This window comes from Apis cerana, linkage group LG14 (assembly GCF_029169275.1).
Source record: "Apis cerana isolate GH-2021 linkage group LG14, AcerK_1.0, whole genome shotgun sequence".
NCBI lineage: Eukaryota > Metazoa > Arthropoda > Insecta > Hymenoptera > Apidae > Apis > Apis cerana.
The window spans coordinates 4,558,071-4,581,759 of NC_083865.1; the positions used below are offsets into that span (position 1 = coordinate 4,558,071).

At 23.2% G+C, this 23,689-nt stretch overlaps 5 protein-coding genes and 1 long non-coding RNA gene across 8 annotated transcripts; 3 read left to right on the plus strand and 3 right to left on the minus strand.

The window, feature by feature from the left end:
* Positions 1-141: 141 nt before the first annotated feature.
* LOC108003181 (uncharacterized) lies at positions 142-15,530 on the plus strand. The gene is made up of 4 exons (XM_062085285.1): positions 142-652; positions 6,842-6,997; positions 7,159-7,380; positions 7,542-15,530. The coding sequence occupies exons 2-4, from the start codon at positions 6,851-6,853 to the stop codon at positions 8,016-8,018; spliced, it is 846 nt and encodes a 281-aa protein (XP_061941269.1). The 5' UTR covers positions 142-652; positions 6,842-6,850; the 3' UTR covers positions 8,019-15,530.
* On the plus strand, positions 648-6,746 carry LOC108003182 (uncharacterized protein DDB_G0284459). 3 transcript variants are annotated; one of them, XM_062085275.1, is made up of 11 exons: positions 648-844; positions 1,172-1,241; positions 2,030-2,309; positions 3,482-3,662; positions 3,924-4,150; positions 4,308-4,594; positions 4,691-5,527; positions 5,879-5,986; positions 6,058-6,159; positions 6,229-6,538; positions 6,610-6,746. In XM_062085275.1, exons 1-11 carry the CDS (start codon positions 787-789, stop codon positions 6,682-6,684), a joined length of 2,535 nt encoding a protein of 844 aa, XP_061941259.1. In that variant the 5' UTR covers positions 648-786; the 3' UTR covers positions 6,685-6,746. The 3 variants fall into 3 exon arrangements, with proteins under 3 accessions (XP_061941259.1, XP_028525191.2, XP_061941260.1); XM_028669390.2 differs by having other exon boundaries at positions 6,058-6,538; XM_062085276.1 differs by lacking the exon at positions 1,172-1,241.
* LOC133667344 (uncharacterized) lies at positions 3,007-5,148 on the minus strand. Its single transcript, XR_009832755.1, has 3 exons — positions 5,054-5,148; positions 3,933-4,118; positions 3,007-3,644 (listed from the first exon to the last, which is right to left on the minus strand). It is a non-coding gene; the product is annotated as an uncharacterized LOC133667344 (long non-coding RNA).
* Positions 11,777-15,159, minus strand: LOC108003180 (DNA ligase 1-like). The gene is made up of 5 exons (XM_062085284.1): positions 14,971-15,159; positions 14,282-14,558; positions 13,926-14,209; positions 13,602-13,845; positions 11,777-13,480 (listed from the first exon to the last, which is right to left on the minus strand). The coding sequence occupies exons 1-5, from the start codon at positions 15,157-15,159 to the stop codon at positions 13,419-13,421; spliced, it is 1,056 nt and encodes a 351-aa protein (XP_061941268.1). The 3' UTR covers positions 11,777-13,418.
* Positions 15,531-15,665: 135 nt separating the features above from the next.
* Positions 15,666-18,141, minus strand: LOC108003162 (RNA-binding region-containing protein 3). The gene is made up of 6 exons (XM_017065290.3): positions 17,870-18,141; positions 17,147-17,626; positions 16,888-17,032; positions 16,350-16,805; positions 16,044-16,194; positions 15,666-15,934 (listed from the first exon to the last, which is right to left on the minus strand). Exons 1-6 carry the CDS (start codon positions 17,888-17,890, stop codon positions 15,775-15,777), a joined length of 1,413 nt encoding a protein of 470 aa, XP_016920779.1. The 5' UTR covers positions 17,891-18,141; the 3' UTR covers positions 15,666-15,774.
* Positions 18,142-18,487: 346 nt separating this feature from the next.
* LOC108003178 (uncharacterized) lies at positions 18,488-23,187 on the plus strand. Its single transcript, XM_017065307.3, has 7 exons — positions 18,488-18,824; positions 19,316-19,570; positions 19,648-19,885; positions 20,062-20,342; positions 20,440-20,933; positions 22,258-22,500; positions 22,574-23,187. Coding segments are annotated over exons 1-7 (1,821 nt in total). The 5' UTR covers positions 18,488-18,822; the 3' UTR covers positions 22,882-23,187.
* The last annotated feature ends 502 nt before the right edge of the window (positions 23,188-23,689 follow it).

Here is a 23,689-nt window from a genome sequence, read left to right on the forward strand (position 1 = left end):
ATGAAATATATGTAAGATTTTAATCTTAATAAAATTTAAATAGAAGAAATGAAATCAAATCCTAAGATAATCAAAATTCTAAGATAAAACGTTATTATATATAATATAATTACATTTAAAGTTGTACAATTGGTTATAAATGTTGCATCTTTTGTTTTACATTATTATTATTATCTACTATTATAATTATATTTAAATCTTTATTCATTGCAAATGTTTTATATATTTTTAGTGATCCTATATCGAAGATAATATATATTACTGTCGAAGATGTGATCTTTGACCGTCAAACAAACGTTAGAGGTCATTATCCCTTATCTCGCATGTCTGGTCAATATTATCGACCCTGACAGTAATACAGGAGGTTCCATGGTTGATTTACGATTGTTCCCATAGAAACGTACCTTGCGATCGAATCGCGACCGCGCGTTCCTTTCGTATTTAATATAAGCTACATGTGTGTGTATGTATCAGGCAAACCTTGTATAGTCTTGCAGCCCTACCGCAGTCTCAAATATTGACACGACCTGCGATGAACTCGTGTAACATCTTTTGACATTCAAACTCGACATTCGCGCCGGAAGTTGTGTCGCATCGGAAGATCGTTGATTCGTTGGTGTATGATGTTCATTTGAAGAAAACAGCTGAATAGGTAAAATTGTCGCGTGATTAAATAAATATTGATTGATGTAGATTATTTTTCTTTTATTTTTCTGCGTACTTGATTATATTGTCATTACCGATCGTACAAATTTCTTTTCGCACAAATCGTGTCGCGCGCCAATAATGATTGGGAGAACATCATTAGTGGAACAAAAAAGGATCCAATGGGCGAAAGAGAGAGGTAACTATGGAATTCCAATCATTTTATAATCCAAAAATCAACAATTTTGACAAATATATAAAATATTTGTAATATTTGTTGAAAATAATCCAAACTATCAAAATAAAATCTAGAATAATAATATTAGAATTAATAATATATGTGAAATATAGCATAAAGCATAGTTATGTTTTGTATTAAAAATATATTAAATTCAAATGAATAATTGTTTTAAAATGATGTTATATAAAATATTAATATACATATTAAATTATTATTAAATTAAATATAAAATAGGCATTATTATATATAATAATGTTGAATGAAAAATTAATATGAATACTATAGAAGAAATGGCACGTCTTGGCGGAAGTTGGGGTCTTCTGAAAAATAATGTTAATATCCGCACCAACATCCGGTAAGTATATAAAAATAGTATAAAAAGTATGATCACGATAAATTTCAGTTTTTTTAATTCGAAGTATTAAATATAAGATTTAAATATAAGATATTATAGAATAAATTGAAATAAATTATGCAAATCATAAGCAAATAATTAATAATAAAATTTTATATCATTTTTTTAAATAAATCTTTTATAAAAAACATTAACATCTATATACATACTATAAATTAGTTGAAATAATTAAATCAATATTAAAAATTTATGAAAAAATTTTATTGTTTTAAAAAAAATTACTAATTTTTGTTATTATATTAATATTTCTAATATTAAAGTAATAAAATAAATTTTATTCGAAATTTTATAAAATTTATAGTTTAAGATAATAAGCATACTTAATAATATTATAAAAAATATTGGTATAGAATTAAGAAATTATATATCCAAATAAATATCTATTTTGCAATTGATCATTTTTTTACTAATATTCGAATATTAAATAAAATAGATCAATATATAAGTCAATATAAATTATACATTACATTTTACATAAAATTAAATTCTACATATATAAATAATAATGTATATATAAATTCTGCAATAAAAATTATCTGTTTTTCAAAAAGTTGAAAAATAATTAAACAATTCAAAAATATATTAATGCTTGAATTTATAAGACAGAATTTATTTAACCAAAATTCATTAGATAAATAACACTAAATGTTTTCAATAAAAGAATTACATCTCGATTATAAATCAAGTTGCTTTTATGCCATAATATATTAATAAAATGTATAACGCAGAACCTATCCGGATGGCACAAGAATGTCCTTAATGGAAACGAAAGACAAGCAGTCACCCTCGAAACCTTTCCGTGCTAGTGGACATTACGGAAGTACCATCAGCTTGAAGAGTTTGGGAACTGAAAGTTCCGGAAACAGCGGCACAAATGTAAAATATCTGGATTGCAATGGTGGTAGCTTGATAAATTTACACGAGCAAACGGAAGCATCGCAAATCAGGCACAGAAGTCCAAGTTTACCACCAATTTATAACAAGGATCAACAGCAATATCTTTGTCAGGTTTGTCTACACAGTACGCTTTAAATAGTCATGCACAGATCAAGAGAATGATTTCTAAAATATTTTTTGTGAAAAAAATATATGGCAATTTCTTTTAATTTTTAAATTAAAATTTCCTGAAAGTAACGAGATTATATTTTAAATATTTTTTATAAATATTTATAAATATTCTATATACTCAATATACTCATATACTCTATACTCTATACTCATATACTCAAATCTCGGCAATTCAAACTTTTAAGATTAAAACTTTATTTATCCCTTCCGCGAAAAGATTTTAATTTTTTTCTAAGATTCAAATTATCGAAATTCGATTATAAAAAAATTTAGAATAATAGTAATTATTTCCTAAATGAATTTTTTATGATACATATCCTATTATATGATCGATTATTTTTGAATATTCAACGTGTGTAATTTCTTTTAAAAGTCTTTTAAAAGAAATTTCTTTTATCTGATGACAGAATAATAAATGAATATATACTTTTAATTGCTACTTTGAGATTGTGTTGTAAACTATTCTTATTATTCGTGAGGGGAAAGCAAAAGTAAGACAGTCTGGTAAATCGATTCTTCCAACTAAAGTTCACTCACCTCTTGATTAGCTCTTATATAGCATGACCAGATTTCTTAATATTTAAATTACATACTATTTACATACCCTAATTTTCATACTGAATATAGGGTATACATATAATATCAAAGCAATTATATTTAATATATTGACTACATTTATAGACTTTGATCAAAATATTTGTAATATTTTTAATTAGAATTAATTATTAATTATAATAATTATAAAGAAATTATAACTATATTTAAAATATTAAAAAAAATTTTACTTTCTTTTTCTTTTAAAAAGATTGTCTATTTTAAATAATGAAATTCAATAAAGGCAAAACAATTGTTCATCTTAATGTGAAATCCATTTCTAAATAAGAAGCACTATAAATCTTATAAATCGACACAGAATTCTGTTCTGCTTTATCGTTCCTGTCTCATACTGGTACAGTAATCATATCCAATCTTCAGTATAAATAAATGTACATGTTAAACATGATTTACAAATTGATGCAAAAATAGAATATTACCCTTTTGTCACGCGAGCTCTTTTCTTTCTTTTTTTAGCTTTCGTTGAATCGATAAAAATTGATTATTTTGTATTCTAGGATCAACAACGAGATTTCGCTATAGAAAGATTGCATTACAATTCCAAAAAACCTCAACGACTATACGATCGTTGTGAAAATTCAAAAAATAATCGTTATGGTCTGCAAGCTGAAGAACGCGAAGGAGAGACTTCCGGCTATGCCAGTGATTCTGTAGAGGCACCTGCATCAGTGAAAGGAAGTAAGTTAATATAATATAAAATTTAAAAAATTTTGAAATATATGATATATAAATAAATATAGTGCAATATTTAAAATATTATAATTATAAAATTTAAATATAATCATTTATATTTAATCATTTATATCATTTATGTAATAAAAAATAATATATACAATATTAAAATTTAACATGAAAATAGATATAATTATTAAAATTGATATGATATTTTTTAAATTGAAATTTTTAATCAATTATATTAAAATTTTTTCTTTATTTTAGCATTTTTACCTGATTGCAAGCCATCAGGAACGGAAATGGCCGAAAAGATGTGGCAAAATCCTTATCAAACAACACCTGAGAGTTCATTACCACCATCAAGGAGATTATCTGATGGTAGAATAGGAGAACTTAACAGGCCAAGGTGGGGTAGTGTCTGGGGTCAAGAGACTTCGCGAGGAGATCCACCACCACCTTCTTGGTTGTCAAGATTAGGACATTCGAGTCAAGTATGATTATCAGAAATACTTTGTAATTCTATTTAATAATTAGAATTAATTTTAATTAACGTGAAAAAAAGTTATATTCTTTATTTTTATGAATTGTTTTAATATTATTCATTTTTTTCACTCAAAATTTGTAATATTTTTATTGGTTTTTAAAAAGGTTTTAGTTATTAATCACGAGAGTGCAAGCAGTTCAGATTGCTCGACAGTTGGCTCAATTGGATCTGATAATAAAACTTATCTTCGTGGTCAAAATATTCCTGTTGATACTAATATTCTTCAAGAAAGAGAAGCAAAGAGACAGAAAGCTCTAGAACTTCAGAATGCGATTAAAAAGCAACTTGAAGAGAAAGATCGACAGAAAAAAGAAGAAAAAGAACAAAGATTGAGAGAAGAACGATTAGAAGAAGAACGAATCAAACGAGAAAGAGAAAGAGAGAAAGAAAGGTACAAATAAATTGAATTTATTTTTTTATAATAAATTATAATAATCTATGTTTATTGTGCGAATTTAATTGCTCAATCTGATTATTTTTACTATAGATTCGAAGAAGAACAAAAAAGACTAAAAGAACGAGAAGCGGCTAAATTAAGACAAGCCGAAGCAATGCGTGAAGTTTTAGAAGCAGCAGAACGTTTGGCAAAAGAACAAAAAAAATTTCGACGTAAAAGCGAAAAAACTAATGAAGAAAATTCTATTATATCCTCTAGAAGTTCTGAATCTAATACTTTAAATGAAAATCAGTTTAATGAAAATTATCTAAATGCAAATCAACAAAATCTAACTATTAATAATGATGATGTTAAAGATAAAAAAATTAAACAAGAAATTTTAAATGAAAAAGAAAATAATAATTTCAATAATAATAATAATAATAATAATAATAATAATAATGAAATATTTACCGATAACAATGATAATAATAATATATTAGAAGAATTGGAACAGAATAATATAAAAGCTGTTCAAGTTCCTGTCAGTAAAGATGTGGCGATTGTACTAAGTGGTCGACTCGAAGATTCAGAATTACTCAATAAAGCGAATTTGCAATTAGTTAATTTAGTGTTAACTCCAACACCAAGACAACTAGAAAATAATTCTAACACAAATTTATCTGTAGGCTTGAACAGTCTTATACAGAACATAGGAAATTCGAATTTTACTTCAAATTCTTTCAAAATTCCACCAGTGATCGTAGAAAACAGATTGCTCACACCAAGCAAGTATAGGATTACAAATGGTCGAGATTTTGGTACACAAACAGATGTAGAGAATGATTCTCAAGATTTTCTGGAGAAAATGCAGAACTGCACCATTAAGGATATCTCTGTGAAGGACCATAAGGATGCAACAAATGCTAGTAAAAGGGATATTGAAAAGTGAGTCAAAATATGATGCATTGAATCACTTCAAAAGTTGAAGAATCGTAGAGGATATTATTCTTCTGTCTTGCAAATAGAAGCGGTAATTATTATTTCATTTCGTTTGTCGTTTGAAATTTTATTTTTTGCATATTTTAAATTATATAATTTTAATTATATAATTTATTTAATTGTTTTTTTTATTTTATATTTATTTACACGGATATACATTATTTATTATTGCAAGTTATATTTATTTGCATTATATTTGAATGTTTATAAACATGCAACTATTTCATGCTATAATTATGATGAAATATTTACATATTATTAATTGTTATATGCAAGATTTACTTGTTAATTTGAAAGGTCCACTAACATTGATTTGCCAGAAGATATTATCGTGAAAACTTTCCCTCGATCAAAATCTATGCCCAGAAGAACTATTGAATCTAGACCACAATGGAATGCTAATAGGTAATTTTTAATAACATTATATTAAATATTTTTAATGAATTATAATGATAATTAAATAAAATATTTTTTAGACCAGGAACTCGTTATCGCACGCAGAGTGAAAAAGATCCTCATTATCAACGTCGATTACGAATGAGAAGACGTCAAATCGAATCTAGCGATGAACGCTCTAGGTATTTGATTGATTTTTTTCTAATTTTTTATATTAAGAATTTTATAATGAATAATCAATTCTTTCATAGATCACCATCTCCTGATAGAAGAAAATTTATAAACACTAAATCGAAAATTCGAACATTAAATAAATCAAAAGTAAAAATTGCTACCTACGATGCAGATCTTTCGATGGATAGTTTGAATTCTACTATTATACCATTACGAACCGATAAAAATGGAAGAATCATTATTGAAGAAAATAAATGTGAACATAATGATAAAATTCGATTAAACACTCATATTAATGATATTGAAAATATTAAAGAATTACAAAATGGAAATTCTAATATCTGGTGCGGACAAGAAATTTTATCCAAATTATCTACCTTGAAAAATGTATATACTTTATGTTATATGCTTGTTATATGCTTTAATATATTAGTATCTTAAATATGTTTATTTTTTAGGGCCTTTTAATGAAGCAAATGGAATGGAATTCCGAGAGATGTCTAATCTCTCCCGTTGCATCAGAAATCTATTAACAAGAATCAAATGCCGCGTTTTTGTGCACATTTTTGTTACTTTTATTTTATTTTTGTAGAAAGTGAGATTGTATAAACTACATAAAATAAGGAAAGAATAATAATTTATGTTTTGGAAAATGAAAATAAAAATCTGAATATTATTCTTGGATTGCAGATATAAATAATGGCCTTCCAATTGGACGATCTTTTAAAGGAAGATAAGAAGGATGCAAATTTATTACCTGATCTAAGTAAAGCAATTTGTAATTCTCAAGAAGAGTTCCGTCGACTTCTGGAGAATTGTCCTGAATTTAAAATTAAACCAGAAAAGGTTTAAATAATATGAATAATTTAATTCAACTACAATTATATAAAATTAACAAAAAATTCCAAATACTCATTAAATTGAACAAAGAATATTTTAAATAAAAATGATTATTGTATTTAATACTTTCTTATTTAATAACAATTTAGTAACAATTACAATAATAGGTAAAAAAAGAAGATGCAAAAGTGCGTGACAAAGAATTTTCTTGGAAACCAACTAAAAAAGAGTTGAAAGTATTTGGAAAAGAATGGAATTACGGAAATCCAATACCTCCAGATATGAAAGATTTAAATCTTCACGAATTACAACAAGTTGCTATTGATTGGAGAATGTTAACACCTATTAGACCAAAAAATCGACAAGATGAAGAAATGTTCTCTAGATTGGTAATTTCATTCAGATCTTATATTTTGTGAGAAATTAACTTTTAATTAGCTTTAATTTATCTTTAGCTTAATATAATTATTTATATTTATTTATAAATCTTATATTTAATAAAGTAGTAGTTATTTTATTTCATGTCTTTTTTTTATTTCTCTTTTCTTAGGTGGAAATGGGAAAACTGGAAGCAAAAACAATTGCTAAAGAACGACGATCAATTATAAGTCCCATTAGACGTAGTAAAAATCGTGCTGGTATGATTGAGAGTAGCGTAAAAATATGTAATGAATGTGGAGAAGAATATTGCCTTGGTGAATTTTGTGGTGATGTCATATATGATTTATATGTAAGAATAAATGTGACGGTTCAACAACCGAAAATAAAAATATCCGCTGATACTGAAGCAATAATAGCCAATATGGATCGTAAAAAGAAACGCAAGAGAAAAAAGAGAATAAAAATTAAAAATACTAGAAAAAATAGTAGACTGTTAATTAGAAACAAAAGAATGAAATCTATGGCTAATGATTTAGGAAGAAAAAATAATAAAGACAAGCTAGAGAATAATGAGAACAATTCAAAGCCTGTTAAACCATTTAAAAGAAAATGCAGTAAATATACTAAAAAAGGATTTCGAAAATAAACGTAAAAGGTAACAAAAATTAATACATGTTATAAATTCCGAAAATATTTATCACGAATTAAAATTTATTTGTTACGAAAGTAAATTTGAATAAATTCTTTTTATATTATTGTATATTAATATATAATTATTAAAGTAAAATATAATAAATATGAGATGTATGTATTTTAATAATATTAAATAGATGCTATTTATGCTTATATGTAAATAATTTATGTAGAAAGTGAAAATTAAAAAAGAATTAAGGATTAATTGATGCAAAATGAAAACGAAGAGTTATGTACGTTTATTATTTATCTATATTCTGTGGTCCCTCAAAACATGGAATAAACTGATCTGTCTTACAATATTTAAACATTGTAATGACAATTAAATATATATAAAACAACATAACGATAATTAACGGGCAGGCGCAGTAAATGGTTGCAACTAAATGTTGGAAAAATATAATTTTTATTCCTCATTTCATTTATTTCTTTTTGTGTCTTTTTATTTTATGATCCATTCTTTTTTTTCTTTTATCTAAAAAATGTCGCAACCAAAAATCAATCATAAAAGGAAAAATATTCTGTTTCTTTATTTAAATCTATTCCTCGATTTTAATATAGTTTAAAAATTTTAAAATTTTTACATTTAAAAAAATTTCGAAGTTTGTAATAATTATATAATTCAAATAGAAATATGCATCTATGGAAACAGAACATTCCTTTTGAATTATATTTTTTCTATTGATTTTAAAAGAAAACTCCATTATATCGATTTTTTATCTCAACATTGAGTCATACGCTAGTATAATAATAATATTTAAACTGACTGAAGTACATACATTTTACACAAATATATTTATATAGATATATAGATAATATCAATAGCTACAATAACACTTTTGGTGAATAAAATACATCGTATATAACCATGATATTTTTGTTTCAAGTAATATTCTAAATTTATCTATATTTTATTTAGTTTCATTCATCTTAATTATGATCAGAGTTCTATTCACTATTATTTTAATAATATTGTAAATATTAGGCCACTAAAGTTTCAAAATTTCTATCTATATTTTTATTTTGATGATGATTATATAAAAAAAAACGTTTATAACAAAAAATATTTCAGTTATTTCAAACTAAATTTAAGTAAAATATCAATTATTATATCAAACTATAGTTTTGTTATAATAAAAAATATTATGCTAAATAAAGTATTATATTTTAATTTCATTGGACACTGATCACCAACAATACTCTACAATCTTATACATACTTATACAGATAATGTTATTCAATCACTATCTTTTTTAAGCTACTATATTTTATACAATAAGAATATATATAGAACATTACTGTTTAATATACATATGTACAATTGCAATAATATTTTTTTAATTATAATCAGTACAATTAAATTTTAATTTAAATTTAAATTTTATCGACATCCTTATATCGTCAATATTTAATTTTGTGTGCAATTCTTTTTTTTTTTATTAAAATTTTGAAATAACAAGTTTTATAGTGATTTTTACATCGATATTTATAATTATTCGATAGACACGAGTAAAGTGCATATAAATGTTATTCAAAATATAATATCCTTTTATTAATACACATTTAAATATTCTTCTAATTATCAGGTTCGTTAATCAAAAATTAATTTTGTCTCTTTATCATTGTATCATGCGAGTTAGTGATTCGAAGAATATTAGATACAAAAATATGATAATATTTAAATATCTACCGCATGATTTCGGCAGCTGCTCAAATTTTGTTTCGATTATTAAACTTAAGTACATCAATGATTATACATTATATAAATATTTCTTACGACCAGCGTTGAATAGTAACATTATATTTTTATTCGTAGTAATATAATTATAATTAATTAAATTCAATTTCTGACAACTAATTTTTCACTTAAATATATGTTTTTCATGTATCAATGTAGTTAACATTCTGAATAGGATATATGTAATTATTTAAATGATATTTATATTTATAGATATAATAGAAACAAAATATAGATTTAAAATATTTCCATTGTTCTTTAGTACTATTTATATGTTTAAGCAATAAAATGGAACAATTTGTACTGATGAGAAAAATCATTACATATTCCAACACTGATCATAATGCTTTTAGGACGATTTTTACATTTTTTTTACGATTTACTTTAATTATAATTGAGTAGATACAACAATTTATTATAATAACTAAAAAGGAATAACTACAGAAGAATAAAATTATAAAAAAACACAGACTATTATTTCAAAATTAAAGAATAAAAAATAAAAACAATATACAATATTGACGAATTTAAAACAAAACTATGGTAATAATATTACGTCTTGGTAATAAAAAAAAATATGAAAGATAAATGACTTGTCAACCTGATGATAAGTTATTTTTTAAATAGAGAAATAGAGTCATTTTTCAAATGAAAATTAACACAATAATTAATGCAGACTCTCAATCAACTTTGCTTTTTTTTTTTTAAATGAAATCATATTTTATTCTATTTGTAATAGATTATTTTAACTCGCACCTTATGATTAATGTTGTTATTAAGTCATTGAAAATTTGCAATATAAAAATATTGCAAATATAATGCAATAAAAATAAAATTAAAATAATAAATTAAAAAAATAAAATAAAAATAAAATTTACGCTAATTTAATTTATTTAAAAAATTATATTAAATTATACCGTTATTCAAATCGAAATAATTATACATTAAATATGTGTATCAAATATGTATAAATAAATAAATTATTGAAAAACAATTTCTTGAAAAATTATTTCGATAATAGTTGATCTCTGAAGATTTTAAATAATTTTTATAGATTATGTTTCAAAAAATTTCATTAGAAATAAAAAAATTTTTTAAAAATTGAATCTTTCTATCTTCTCTATTTCTTTATTTATAAAAAACTATTGATATCAGATTATATTCTTTTTTAATTCAATATAATTATTGTAATAGATTTTTTTTTAGATTGTTTAGATGATCTATTTTGAATGCCTTGCTTAGCATTTATAAGTAATAATAAGTAATTAAAAAATTATTCTTAATTTTATTACGAAAAATTATTAAAAAAAAAAACAGTTACCCTTGTAAAGTATATACTTTTGGCACGGAATAGAAATACTCAATATAAGGGACTGTCTATTTCATTTAACTTTACGTAGCAATAATGATTCATTGTTTTATATATATATATATATATATATATATATAGAAAGAATTCTATATATATATATAGAATTGAAGCTCGTTCGAAAGTTGTATTCATGAAGAAACTCCTTTTTCTTTTGAGTATCAATATGTTGTAACAAAGAATTTTCATAAGGTATGTAAAATATTAAAATTATTGATGACATATGTTGCAAATGTTACAAGCAACGAATATTTTGTGAAAATATATTAAGAATAAAAATACAAAATATGAATAGCTATTTAAATATTTTTTCATTTTCTTTTTATAAGTAAAAGCTATAAACGATAATATTTGATGGTACTATTTTACAACGTTCATGTAACGTTCAGGTATACAGTATATTTATCACAATATTTCATTCGCCATACATCCTAAATATTCTTTTTTTTATCTTGTTACTAATTATTGATATTTTACATATTAACATACAACATTAATTAATAAATTTTTTCGAGCAAATGATATTATAACGTATCTTTCATATTAATTATTATGCATTTATTTGCAATAAGATTATGTAATTAACATCACTTTTCAATTTGAATTTTTCTCTTTTTATTTTTTTTTTTTTTTTTTAGAAAATAGAAGCCAAAAAACTCTGAGTATAGTATATTCAATTTTACTGTTTTTTTAAATTCTTAATATCTAAATTTTTTTTTGAAGACATTACTGTCCTTGTAGAGTTTAAAACTCTTGCACTTTTATACATAATATTCTATACATAATATAGATATTAACGATTATAATAATCGTTATTACATTAATTAAAAAGACTATTAAGAGATAACTTTTAAAATATAATCAATATACTCACTATATTTTATACATGGCATAAAATATGAACGGTTGGATTAGATTGTTCGTAAAAAATTAAAAATCAACATAAAATCTTTAATTATTTGATCCACGTTTGATCATTCATTTATAAAAATTTGTTCAAATTATTGAAATATTTTCATAAAATTTTTAAAAAGCTTCGTTTTTATTAAGTATATATTATAAGATACTTTGAAAGTCAGAATACAATTATTATCATATAATGTAATATAATCAATAAAATTAATTTTAAAAATATTTTTAAATATAAATTACATATTTTTTTATATTTTTAATAATATATATATGTATTTATATAAATAAAATATGTAAATTCAAAAATCCAAAAATGAAAATATATATTATTATTTACTATATGGAAAAAAATAGATAAAATTAATATATCTAAATTATAATTATTTGGTTTGAATTAGTTATACATAATTGTATAATGATTTTCATTATATCTCATTTTTTTTTTTATTAACTTGGCACAAATTTTGTCACATATTTGTATATTCTTATATAAATATGTAATCTTTATAATTCATTACTGATGTACTTTTACTAATAAAATACAGTTTATTATTACAAAGTATATAATTTTAGATCTATATGTTGCAATAAATTACTCGTTATCAAATATAAGAAAATATTTCTCTTAATATATTGAAAAAGACACGGTACATCAGTAATATAAACTTTTCTCAGAAGAGATTGTCCTGCACTTTATTATTATTTTGTTTGTTTTGGAATATGATATATTTTTTTAAGTTTTCAACCATTTGTATCTATAATATTTAAATTAATTATAAAAGATAAATAATCAAAATGTTAATAACGTGGATGCAAACACATTAATCTAATGAAGATTCTTTTTAAGACTTCTTGATGAAATATAAAAGACATAAGTACAATTTATTAATAATTTATGGTTATGAAATTTATAAATATATACTAATATATATCTAGTAAAATATAGACATATATGAGATAATTCTTAAAAGAATAGAATCTATAAAAATAATTATTTTATAATGAAAACTATGACTTATGCCTCTTCCATCAAATGTAAATACAAATACAGCTTCATTAAAACATTCAGTATGTTAAAAAATCAATAATCTTTTTTTTTCTATACAAAGTGCCCCTGTAGATATGAAGTCTATGAAATATATGAATTAATCGAACAACCTAGTCCAATTGGCATTATATACAAGGGAAAGGAACAATTTGGTCAGGTGGTTAATTGGTAAGTCACTTAAAACACACCTGATGAGTCCGAAATGACATATGTCGTTTGGACCAAGCAGGATTCTTACTCTATTCCTCTTCACAAGGAACATAATTTTTATCATATTTAATCTTTTTCAATTATCTTTACGAGCTTTCTTTTTACTTTTCTTTTGAGGTTTGGCTTCTGTCCAGATATCTAAAATATATTTAAGATACATGTAAATTTTTTATTCTTGAAATGTGAGATTATATAATTTATGATAAGAATTATATAATATATGATAATATAAAAATATAATTATAATATATTAAATTACCTCCTAATTCATCAAACACAGGACCACTTTTTTCTTGTGTTTGCATAACATTAGGATTTTTTTCTTCAAAATTATCTAGTTCTTTTTCTATATTGTCATCCTTCTTTTTTGTCCTTTGTTCTTGGATTTTATTATCTACTTTTGGTGTAGATACAATCATTATAGGGATATTTTCATTTTCAGAAATTTTTTTTCCTTTCTTTGATTTTCCACTTTTTTTTTCTTCTTTTTCTATTTTTTCATTCTTAAATAAAAAAAATACAAAAAATATATGTAATAATATTAAAAATATTTAAAATAAATATAAATACACTTGAAAAATACCTTAGATTGTTCTTCTTTTTGCTGTTCTTTTTCTTTAGATATTTCCTCATTGGAAATAGGTGTAAGTATCACATCTTTTTTATCTTTCTCTTTTAATTCTTTATTTTCTGTTTCCTTTATAATTTTATCTTTAATTTCTACTTTTTCTGAAACCTTTTGTTTAATTACTTCTTCATTAATTAAATCAATCTTCTTAGTATTCTTTTTGTTTTTCTTTGAAGGAGATTCTTCCTCTTTTTTTTTATTTTTTTTATCTTTTTTGGAATAAGCTTGTTCCCAATCACCTATATTTTAAATATAAAATTAATATTTTTTTAGTGTTATACAATTCTAAAAATAATTCAATTAAACCTTACCTTCATCAAAGTCTATTGGTTTCTCTTGAAATAAGTTTTTTAAATTCTTTTTATTTTTTACTTGTTCAATTTTGTTTTCTTTACCAACTTTTATAAGAACTTGATCTTTATCTTTCTTTGTTATAGAAATTTTATTATCTTCTTGTTTTCGTTCCTTTAATTTTCCTTCAGTATCATTTGGTTTAGATACAACTTTTTTTGAAACTTCTGTCTTTGTTGATATACTTTTTTTAATAGGACTTGTCTTTTCAATTACAATTTGACCATTAGCAGATTTCTATAATATACGTATTATAAATAATATCAATGAATAATAAATGAAACATAGAATAACAAATTTTTAAGATTTTAAAAATATAATTATATTATATTATAAAACTTCAAAATTATAAATAAAAAATATATGTATTACAATAAATAAATTAAATTTATAAAAAAAAGTCTTTAAATAGGATAATATGCACATAATTAAATTGTATTCTATGCAATGATAAAAACAATAACGAATCTTTTAAAACAGTTATACCAGCTGATTATGAATCATGTATGCGTGTATAAATATTCGCAACAAATAAGCAACCATATGGAGGGTGAACAGTATACATTGTTAGATTTTTATTGTTAATTAATTCGAAAAAAAAAAAAAAGAAAGATATACCATTTAAATCATTTACTTGTATCGTGCTAACCTTTTCTTTGATCTTGATACGTTTCTTATTGGTAAATTTCCGGTCCACGTCGGAGCCTACCGAAAGCTGTGCAAAAGGTGGTTGTTCAGCCTTCTTGAAACCAAAGACGAAAACGAGAATCGCACATATAAGCACGATACCCACAGGTAATGCATATTGCGAATGCTGAAATAGCAAGCTGACGTCCATGGCAATACAAAGGACGTGTCAACGTGTGCGAGATCGACGACGGAAATGAGGGACGGCAATAGAATGACGGCGACAACACATACGGTTACAACTCAGCGGTGATCGGTGAACCAAACGCTTAACGTACACGATACAGATCGAACAACTCAAAACATAGCACTCTAGTGGAAAGTCTTCGAATTACTGTATGCCAGGCGGGCGCCGATCTCCGCTGACGCGGCTATGACATGCCACTAAGTAACTCAAGCGAGATTTTGTTTCATATATCTACAAAAGTTTTTGTATAAATTAAATTAAAGTATTTATTAGTATTAATATGTCAAAATATTATTAAATTAATAAATATGATTTATTAATAACAAAAGAATAAATTTTTATATAAATTTTTTATTCTTTTGTATAAAAAGTATTGAATTTAATCATTTCACCGCATTGATTCTAAGATCCATATTATTGCATACGATTAAAGTTTCCGTAAATAGATATAATATTACATATAATGTAAATTTATTAGGAAGTGTAAAAAAATTTTTTTTATTAAAATATTGTTTATAAATAACATAATACATATATAGAATATATTAAAGAAAATATTCTAATATTCTAATATTCTTATTAATTTTTTGCTATTTTAGCAAACTGTACAACCATAGGCTTGTCCTTTAAAATGAAACCATTTGTTTCATCAAGAGCTAATTGTGCTTGTTCTACATTTTGCAATGTAATAAATGCTTGACCTTTCATTCTACCCTCTTGCATAAGTCGCACATCATATCTAAAAAAATAAATAAATAAATAAATAAATAATTTTTTATATAAATAATTATGATAAATATATTCACAAAAAATTCTATATAAAAAATGTCTTAATTAAAGATACTTACTCAAATTCTGCTTTTAATTCAGGTATTATATATTTTCGATAAATAAAATGGAGATCTTTTTCTTCAACTTGTTTTGCAAGATTTTTTATATATAAACGATTTGATGGCTTCCCAGGATGATAATTTTTAAATACAGGAAGCAATCTCTGATCTATAATATATATAATAAAATAAAATATTTAATCATATGAATAAATATTTATTTAGTATATAGTATACTAAATATTTTCTTTTGATATTTTAGACGAAATATAATATTTTGTTAGAAATACATTAACTAAATAAAATAACTGGAAAAATTCTTACCATTAGCTGAAATTCTATTATTTGCTAATTCATTAGATGTAATTATTTTTTGATTAATATTTTCAGTGATTTCACTATTTTCTATAGTATCAAGATTTTTAGAAATTGGAAACATTAATCCAAAACCACTATCTGGAGTATTATGACTTTTAAAATCAGTATTTTCTTCTTTATTTGATATATTCAATAATTTATCTACCATTTTCAGTTCAATTTTAAGATTTTTTGTTTCCCCACGTTGTATTGGCTCAAACATATCTGCTGGTTTTACAATCTTTTGTGTAGAACTTGAAGATGTTATATGTTTACTAGGATTAATAAATTTTGGAATTTTCAAGCGTTTTATATGTTGCCGACGTTTTCTTTTAACAGGTATAATTTCTATAGATTTTGTATTGTCTTCTTCGTTTGATTCTATTTCAGATTCTTCTTCATCTGATTCCTCATTACAAATATCTATTGAATATATTATTTATTATAATTATAGAAAATATAAAATTTAAAAATAAAAATGAAAAAAAATTATAAATATTATTACCTTCATTTTCTTTATCATATAAATTTTCTTTTAAAAATATATCTTTATATTTTTCTATATTATAAACTTCTTTAAGTGCTGGAAATTCTGATTCTAATTCTTCAAAAGGAGGTGGCAAATTCATTCTATTCATTAGATGTAAAACCTAACAAATATAAGAAATTATATACATAAATATAAAAAATTTTATAAAAATAAAAAATATATTAAATATCAAATTATCAAAATATCATATTAAACTATATTTTAATTAATATACCTGTGTATAAAATGCTGGTTCTTTTAATAATTGTATGCATATTCTTATTAAAGTGCCTTTTGTTGGTGCTGAATATTTGTATTGAATATTTGGTGGAGGTGGTTGAGTAAAAACCTGATTCATAGTCCAACTATTTAATTTTTGTAAAAATGCTTGAAAATTGGATTTATTTATATATTCTTTCTTATTTTCTTCTTTAATAAGTTTATCATTATCAATATTATCTTCTGTTTTATCTATTGATATAGATTTTTTAGCAAATTCAACTGTCAAATATTGACCTTTGACATTTAATTGATGCAAACGTAGTAATGCTTCTGTAGCTATTTCTTGTGATTGAAATTTTGCAAAAGTTATAGTATACTTTTTAGATAGTCTTAAAGTTTGTGTTTTAACAGCACCATATTTTTTAAATAATTCATTACGTCGTTCATCAGAAAGTTCTGGTGGCAAATGAAGAATTCTAAGTGTATCAGAGATCTAAAATAAATATTTCATATTTAATATAAATATTTAAAAATACATTACTTTTTTGTAAATTTAAAAAATAAAATATTATTTATAATTACTTTAAATTTGAAAATAAAATAAAAATTAAAAATAGAAAAAATTTAAAAAAAATTTTTCATAGGTTCAATATTAGTAATACAATTTATAACATATATATAATAAAATTATAATTTATGATTTTTTAATTATATGTGTATAAGTATATAAAATTACCTGTGTTGTCTTTGATGACATTTTAAATTTAATTTAATAATAAAACATTGAATGTCATTAAACTTTTTTTATATATTTACAATTGTACTATAAATCGTAGACAAAAATGAAGTTAACAAGTAATGCATGAACAGATAAAAGAATAAAACACTATTACACGTAACGAAAGGCTCACTGCACTGATGATTTGCTTAACAAAATCACATGGTATTGTTTTCTCCTTCTAATACATTATTACCATTTTATTCCCGTATGTTGGCAATCTTGTATATGAACTTGACTTTAATGTCATTTTTTTAAAATACACTAATCAATAAATCGCGGTATATTCAATTTTGATAATTTAACTTTCTTTTTTATTTATTATTTTCTATTTCTATTTTATTTGAATTAAAATTTTATTTGATTTGATTATTATCATAGAAATATATTTAATATCAAAAATAAAATTAATTTTTTATATAATAAATTATGAATTGTATTTACATTATTTCATAAATCACATTTAAAATGTTTTGAATTAAATTTAGATTTCGTGGAAAAAAATTTATTTTCATTTATATCATGTCTAATAATATTTCTTCTAAATTTAAATATTTTATATTTTATATATTTTGTTTTATTTTATTTTATTTTTTTTTTTTTTTTACGTATTACTACGCGAATGCTGTCATGGAAACAGTTTATACGGAACTACTTTCGGAAGTTCACTTGTCAATTTGATCTGCCGGATTTACCGGCATGTTTAAAGAAAACAATTACATTTTATTCATATAATTGCATTTTTAGTATTAAAAAAACTTTGAAGCGTGTAAGCTTAATACAATTTTTCTCATAAGAATATTGATTGTTCCTAATATTCGCTACTACTAAATTATCGATTGGTGTTTCCAAAAGTGACCGTAAAGCAGAATAAACTGTTGCTTGTTAATTGAAGATATTTCAATTTCCAAATGTAAGTATAATGTAATAATCTAATTTAAAATTATATGATAAATGTTTCAATGTATCAAATTATTCATATTTATATTTTGAATAGAAATGTCTAAATATTTGTTTTCAAATAAATAGTACCGAATTGTATTGCAAATAATGGTAATCAATAATTAAAATTTATGATAAAAAAAATAGTTGTATTTATTTTTATACATTTTTATATACATTGATATTATCATATATATAAATTATTATATCTGTAAAAAAATAATTCCGAATTAAAGAAGAAAAATATCGAAGAAATATTTTATCTTTATATAAATATATTTCATTTTTTTTAAATAAATAAATATATTAAGAAATGTAAATTATAGTAAAAATTAAATTTAACATTTATTCGTTAAGATATTGACTATTAATAATTTATAATATAATAATAATAATAATAATAATTTATATATAATTATTTTATATGATTTTATATTTTTATATGATATATTATATATTCAGGTTCAATCGAGATAGAGATCATAATAGAGGTCGTAGAGGTGGTGGTGGTAGAGGCAGCAATAGAGGAAATGATAATATTCGTGGAAGTAGTATCAATAGATTTGGTATACGTGGTAGAGGTACTACTAACACTCTTAGAGGTATTATAAAAAATAAACAACCTGGAGGGGCCCTTAGAAAAATCAATTGGGATGTAAGATCTTTAGAACCTTTACGCAAAGATTTTTATATAGAGCATCCTACAGTTAGAAGCAGGTAAAAATTTTATTTTTCATAATTTTCTTTTTTGTTAATTAAAATATTTCAATGTAATTTAATAAACTTTATATTAGATCAAAAGAAGAAGTATGCCAATTTCGAGAAAATGCAGAAATAACTATAAAAGGTGATAATATACCTAATCCTATACAATATTTTGAAGAAGGAAATTTTCCACCTTATGTTTTGGAAGAAATACATAAACAAGGATATTCTCAACCTACAGCAATTCAGGCACAAGGATGGCCTATTGCACTTAGTGGCAGAGATCTAGTTGCCATTGCTCAAACTGGCTCTGGAAAAACACTAGGAGTGAGCCAGATTAAAGATACATTAATTTTTAATTTGTAAAAAATGTAAAGACGTTTTTTTTATTAGATATTAGAATATATAAATCTATAATATATAAATTAGGTTTTAATGAATTTATATAAATTGATTCTATTATTAAGATATTTTATGTTAATTTTATTTTTTATATATTTTAGTATGTTTTACCTGCAATTGTACATATCATACATCAACCACGACTTAGTAATGGAGATGGTCCAATTGCTTTAATCTTAGCTCCTACAAGAGAATTAGCTCAACAAATTCAGGAAGTAGCTAATTGTTTTGGAGAAGCAGCAGGTGTAAGAAATACTTGCATCTTTGGTGGTGCACCCAAAGGTCCACAAGCACATGATCTAGAACGAGGTGTTGAAATATGTATTGCAACACCAGGTAGACTTATTGATTTCTTAGAAAGAGGAACTACAAATTTACGCAGGTAAAATAATTATAATATTTAATAATATTAAAATAAACATTTTTAATATTTATCATATTAATTTATATCATTTTAACATATGATATTTTAATTTTAGATGCACATATTTAGTATTAGATGAAGCTGATAGAATGTTAGATATGGGTTTTGAACCTCAAATAAGAAAAATAATTGAACAAATTCGACCTGATAGACAAGTTTTAATGTGGTCGGCTACTTGGCCTAAAGAAGTTCGGGCATTAGCTGAAGACTTTTTATCTGATTATATGCATCTTAATATTGGTTCTCTGACTTTATCAGCTAATCATAATATTATTCAAATTGTGGATGTTTGTCAGGAATTCGAAAAAGATTTAAAATTATATAGATTACTTCAAGAAATAGGAAATGAAAAAGAAAATAAAACAATCATTTTTGTTGAAACAAAACGAAAAGTAGATGATATTACAAGAAATATTAGACGAGATGGATGGCAAGCACTAAGTATTCATGGTGATAAAAATCAACAAGAAAGAGATCATGTATTACAAGAATTTAAAAGTGGAAGAGCCCCTATTTTAGTTGCAACAGATGTAGCTGCTAGAGGTTTAGGTATGTATCATTTTTTAATTTACAGTGTCTAGATCATTCAAGAATCAGGTAAATATGGGAATTGGCAACACTTATTGGATTAGCCAGTGATGCGTTATTAATGAGACCAGTGGACAGCTGTGTATGTAGCAATGTGTGATTTATTAAAATTTTTTTATAGCAGAGCCCTGATAATGTATATAGATTAAACTCAATTTTTACTTTATTTTCATATTTTATGGTATTATATATTTTAAACAGGTTTGTATTTTTTTTATAATTAATAAAATATTTAAGATTTATAAGTGTAAATATTTAAATTATATTTTTTTAATAATAAAATTTATATAAAGGGTTCTAAAGAGATGCACACAAGCTACCACTAAGACTGTCTGCTTTTTTTTTCAGAGGCACAGAGTACCCTAAGTGAACGCGGTGTACTGCCAGTATTGGGCAGACACAGTGAATGTTTTATTTTTCTTTGCTTGTATTATATCGATAACTATGTCAAAATACTTAAAAAATATATTTTCAAATTAAAAATTCTTACATAATATTATATATTTCTACAAATGTGTTTTGAATACAGAATTAAAGAATTTAATATAATTATTTAATTTTATTTTATAATTTATATAGTAATTGCTTTCAAAATATTTTTAATAAATAATTATCATAAATTTTTAATTATTATAGATTTTTAAAATCTTTTTACATTTTATTATATATACTAATATTAGATTTATCTTTAATAATATCAGATTTATTTTTTTATCTTTTCTACTTACTTTATTATTATAATATCAAATTATTCTCAAGTGTTTTCTAGTGCCTCTAATTGTTAAAATTGTTATTTAAAATCTAAAAAGGTTAATGCATTCAGGCTTAAACCTAAAATGCTGCCTTTATCCCAAACCAGACACCACCGCTGTGTCTGTCTAATCTCTAGGCCATCATACATTATGAAACCAACTGAATAGCTCTACATTTAAAAGTAAATGGGGCTGTTTTTGCTGATTTTGAAATGGAATTTCCAACTAAAAGGTGGGTGGTTTTCAAACCTGACTTAGACAAATTTTACGTTTAAGTGAAAATCAGGGGATTTTATTTCATCTCAATAAGAATTAAAAGTTTTAAAAATTATATAATATATGATAATTTAATATATTTGAAATCATTTTATATATTTAATCTTAAGCATTCCATATAATTACTTTTCGCAAGTTTGAAGATCATTCTGTGAACTTGACACAATCAACAAATGGGGTGATGATTATTATAAACAATGTGAACATAATTATAAATATTAGTAAAGTTCTAATATTTTTTAATTATTTTGTCATAGATGTGGATGATGTTAAATATGTGATAAACTTTGATTATCCATCATCATCAGAAGATTATATACATAGAATTGGTCGTACCGGACGAAGAAGACAAACCGGTACCGCCTATGCATTCTTCACAAGTCATAACATGAAACATGCAGGAGATTTAATAGAAGTATTAAGAGAAGCAGGGCAAAATATAAATCCACGACTTACTGAAATGGCAGAATTAGCTAAATCAGGAACTTACGGAAGTAGAAGTATGTTCTTAAAATATTTTCATGTAATATTTAAATAATTTTTCTTCTAACTCATTTATTTATCTTATGAAAGGTGGCAAACGATTTATAACTAATGATAGAAATAATGGTAGACGAGGTATCAATGATACTAGAGGAAGAGGTTCTACAAGAGGAAGAGGTGGTGTAGGTGGTCGTGGAGGAAATTCTTATCAATCTACTTCAAACAGTTATTCAAATTCAGATTACAGTAGCTATAGCAATATGAAGCAAAATAATTCAACTAATCAGAATACAGGATATGGATATACACAGAGAACTTATAGTCAAAGTAATTTAGCCCAAAATTATGGAGGAGGAGATAATTATGGAACTTATCAATATAGAGGAACAACATATTAATAATACTCTCACTATTCTTATACTTATATATTTACATAGTAAAATAAAATTTTACTATAAAAACTATTAAAACATAGTATATTTACAGTTAGTTAAATTTGTGTTAAACTTAAAATAATTTAAAATAAAAATTATATAAAATATGAAATAGAATTGGATATCATGTATTTTATATATACATGATAAAAAAATTAGTATAATAATGATAAAAAAAAGTTTGTTAAATATGTATATGTATTATTATAAAATTTAAAAACTAAATTTCACTATATGAAAAAATAATAAAAAATATTTAAGATTAATAAACATTGTATTTTTATTATATAATTTATAATTTTATATTTTGTGTTGAAGAAAAAAATAATTTAAAGAATCTTTGTAAAAAAAATTATTTAATATTAATATATATAATACAATATACAATTTTATTTGATATATCAATATTAAATAATTTTATAATTTTATAATTTAATATTCATTATATAATTATATCAATATTAATATTTTGTATAAATATATATTTATGATATGTAATAATTGAATTAAATTTTAATAAGATTTTTAATCAATATTTTAAACAAAGAAAAAGATAAAATTAAATAGAAATTGATTCTTCTATTCTAAACACATAAATTTTGCAAAACATATATAGATAAAAAGAATAAATAAAGTGAAATAAAAACAGAGATAAAGTAAAAATTATAAAATTGAATGTTAAAAATATTTGTTTTTGAAAATGCTTTAAAACTAACACTAATGTTTAATTATTCTATTTTATTCTTTTTTTTGATAAATATCAATAACATTC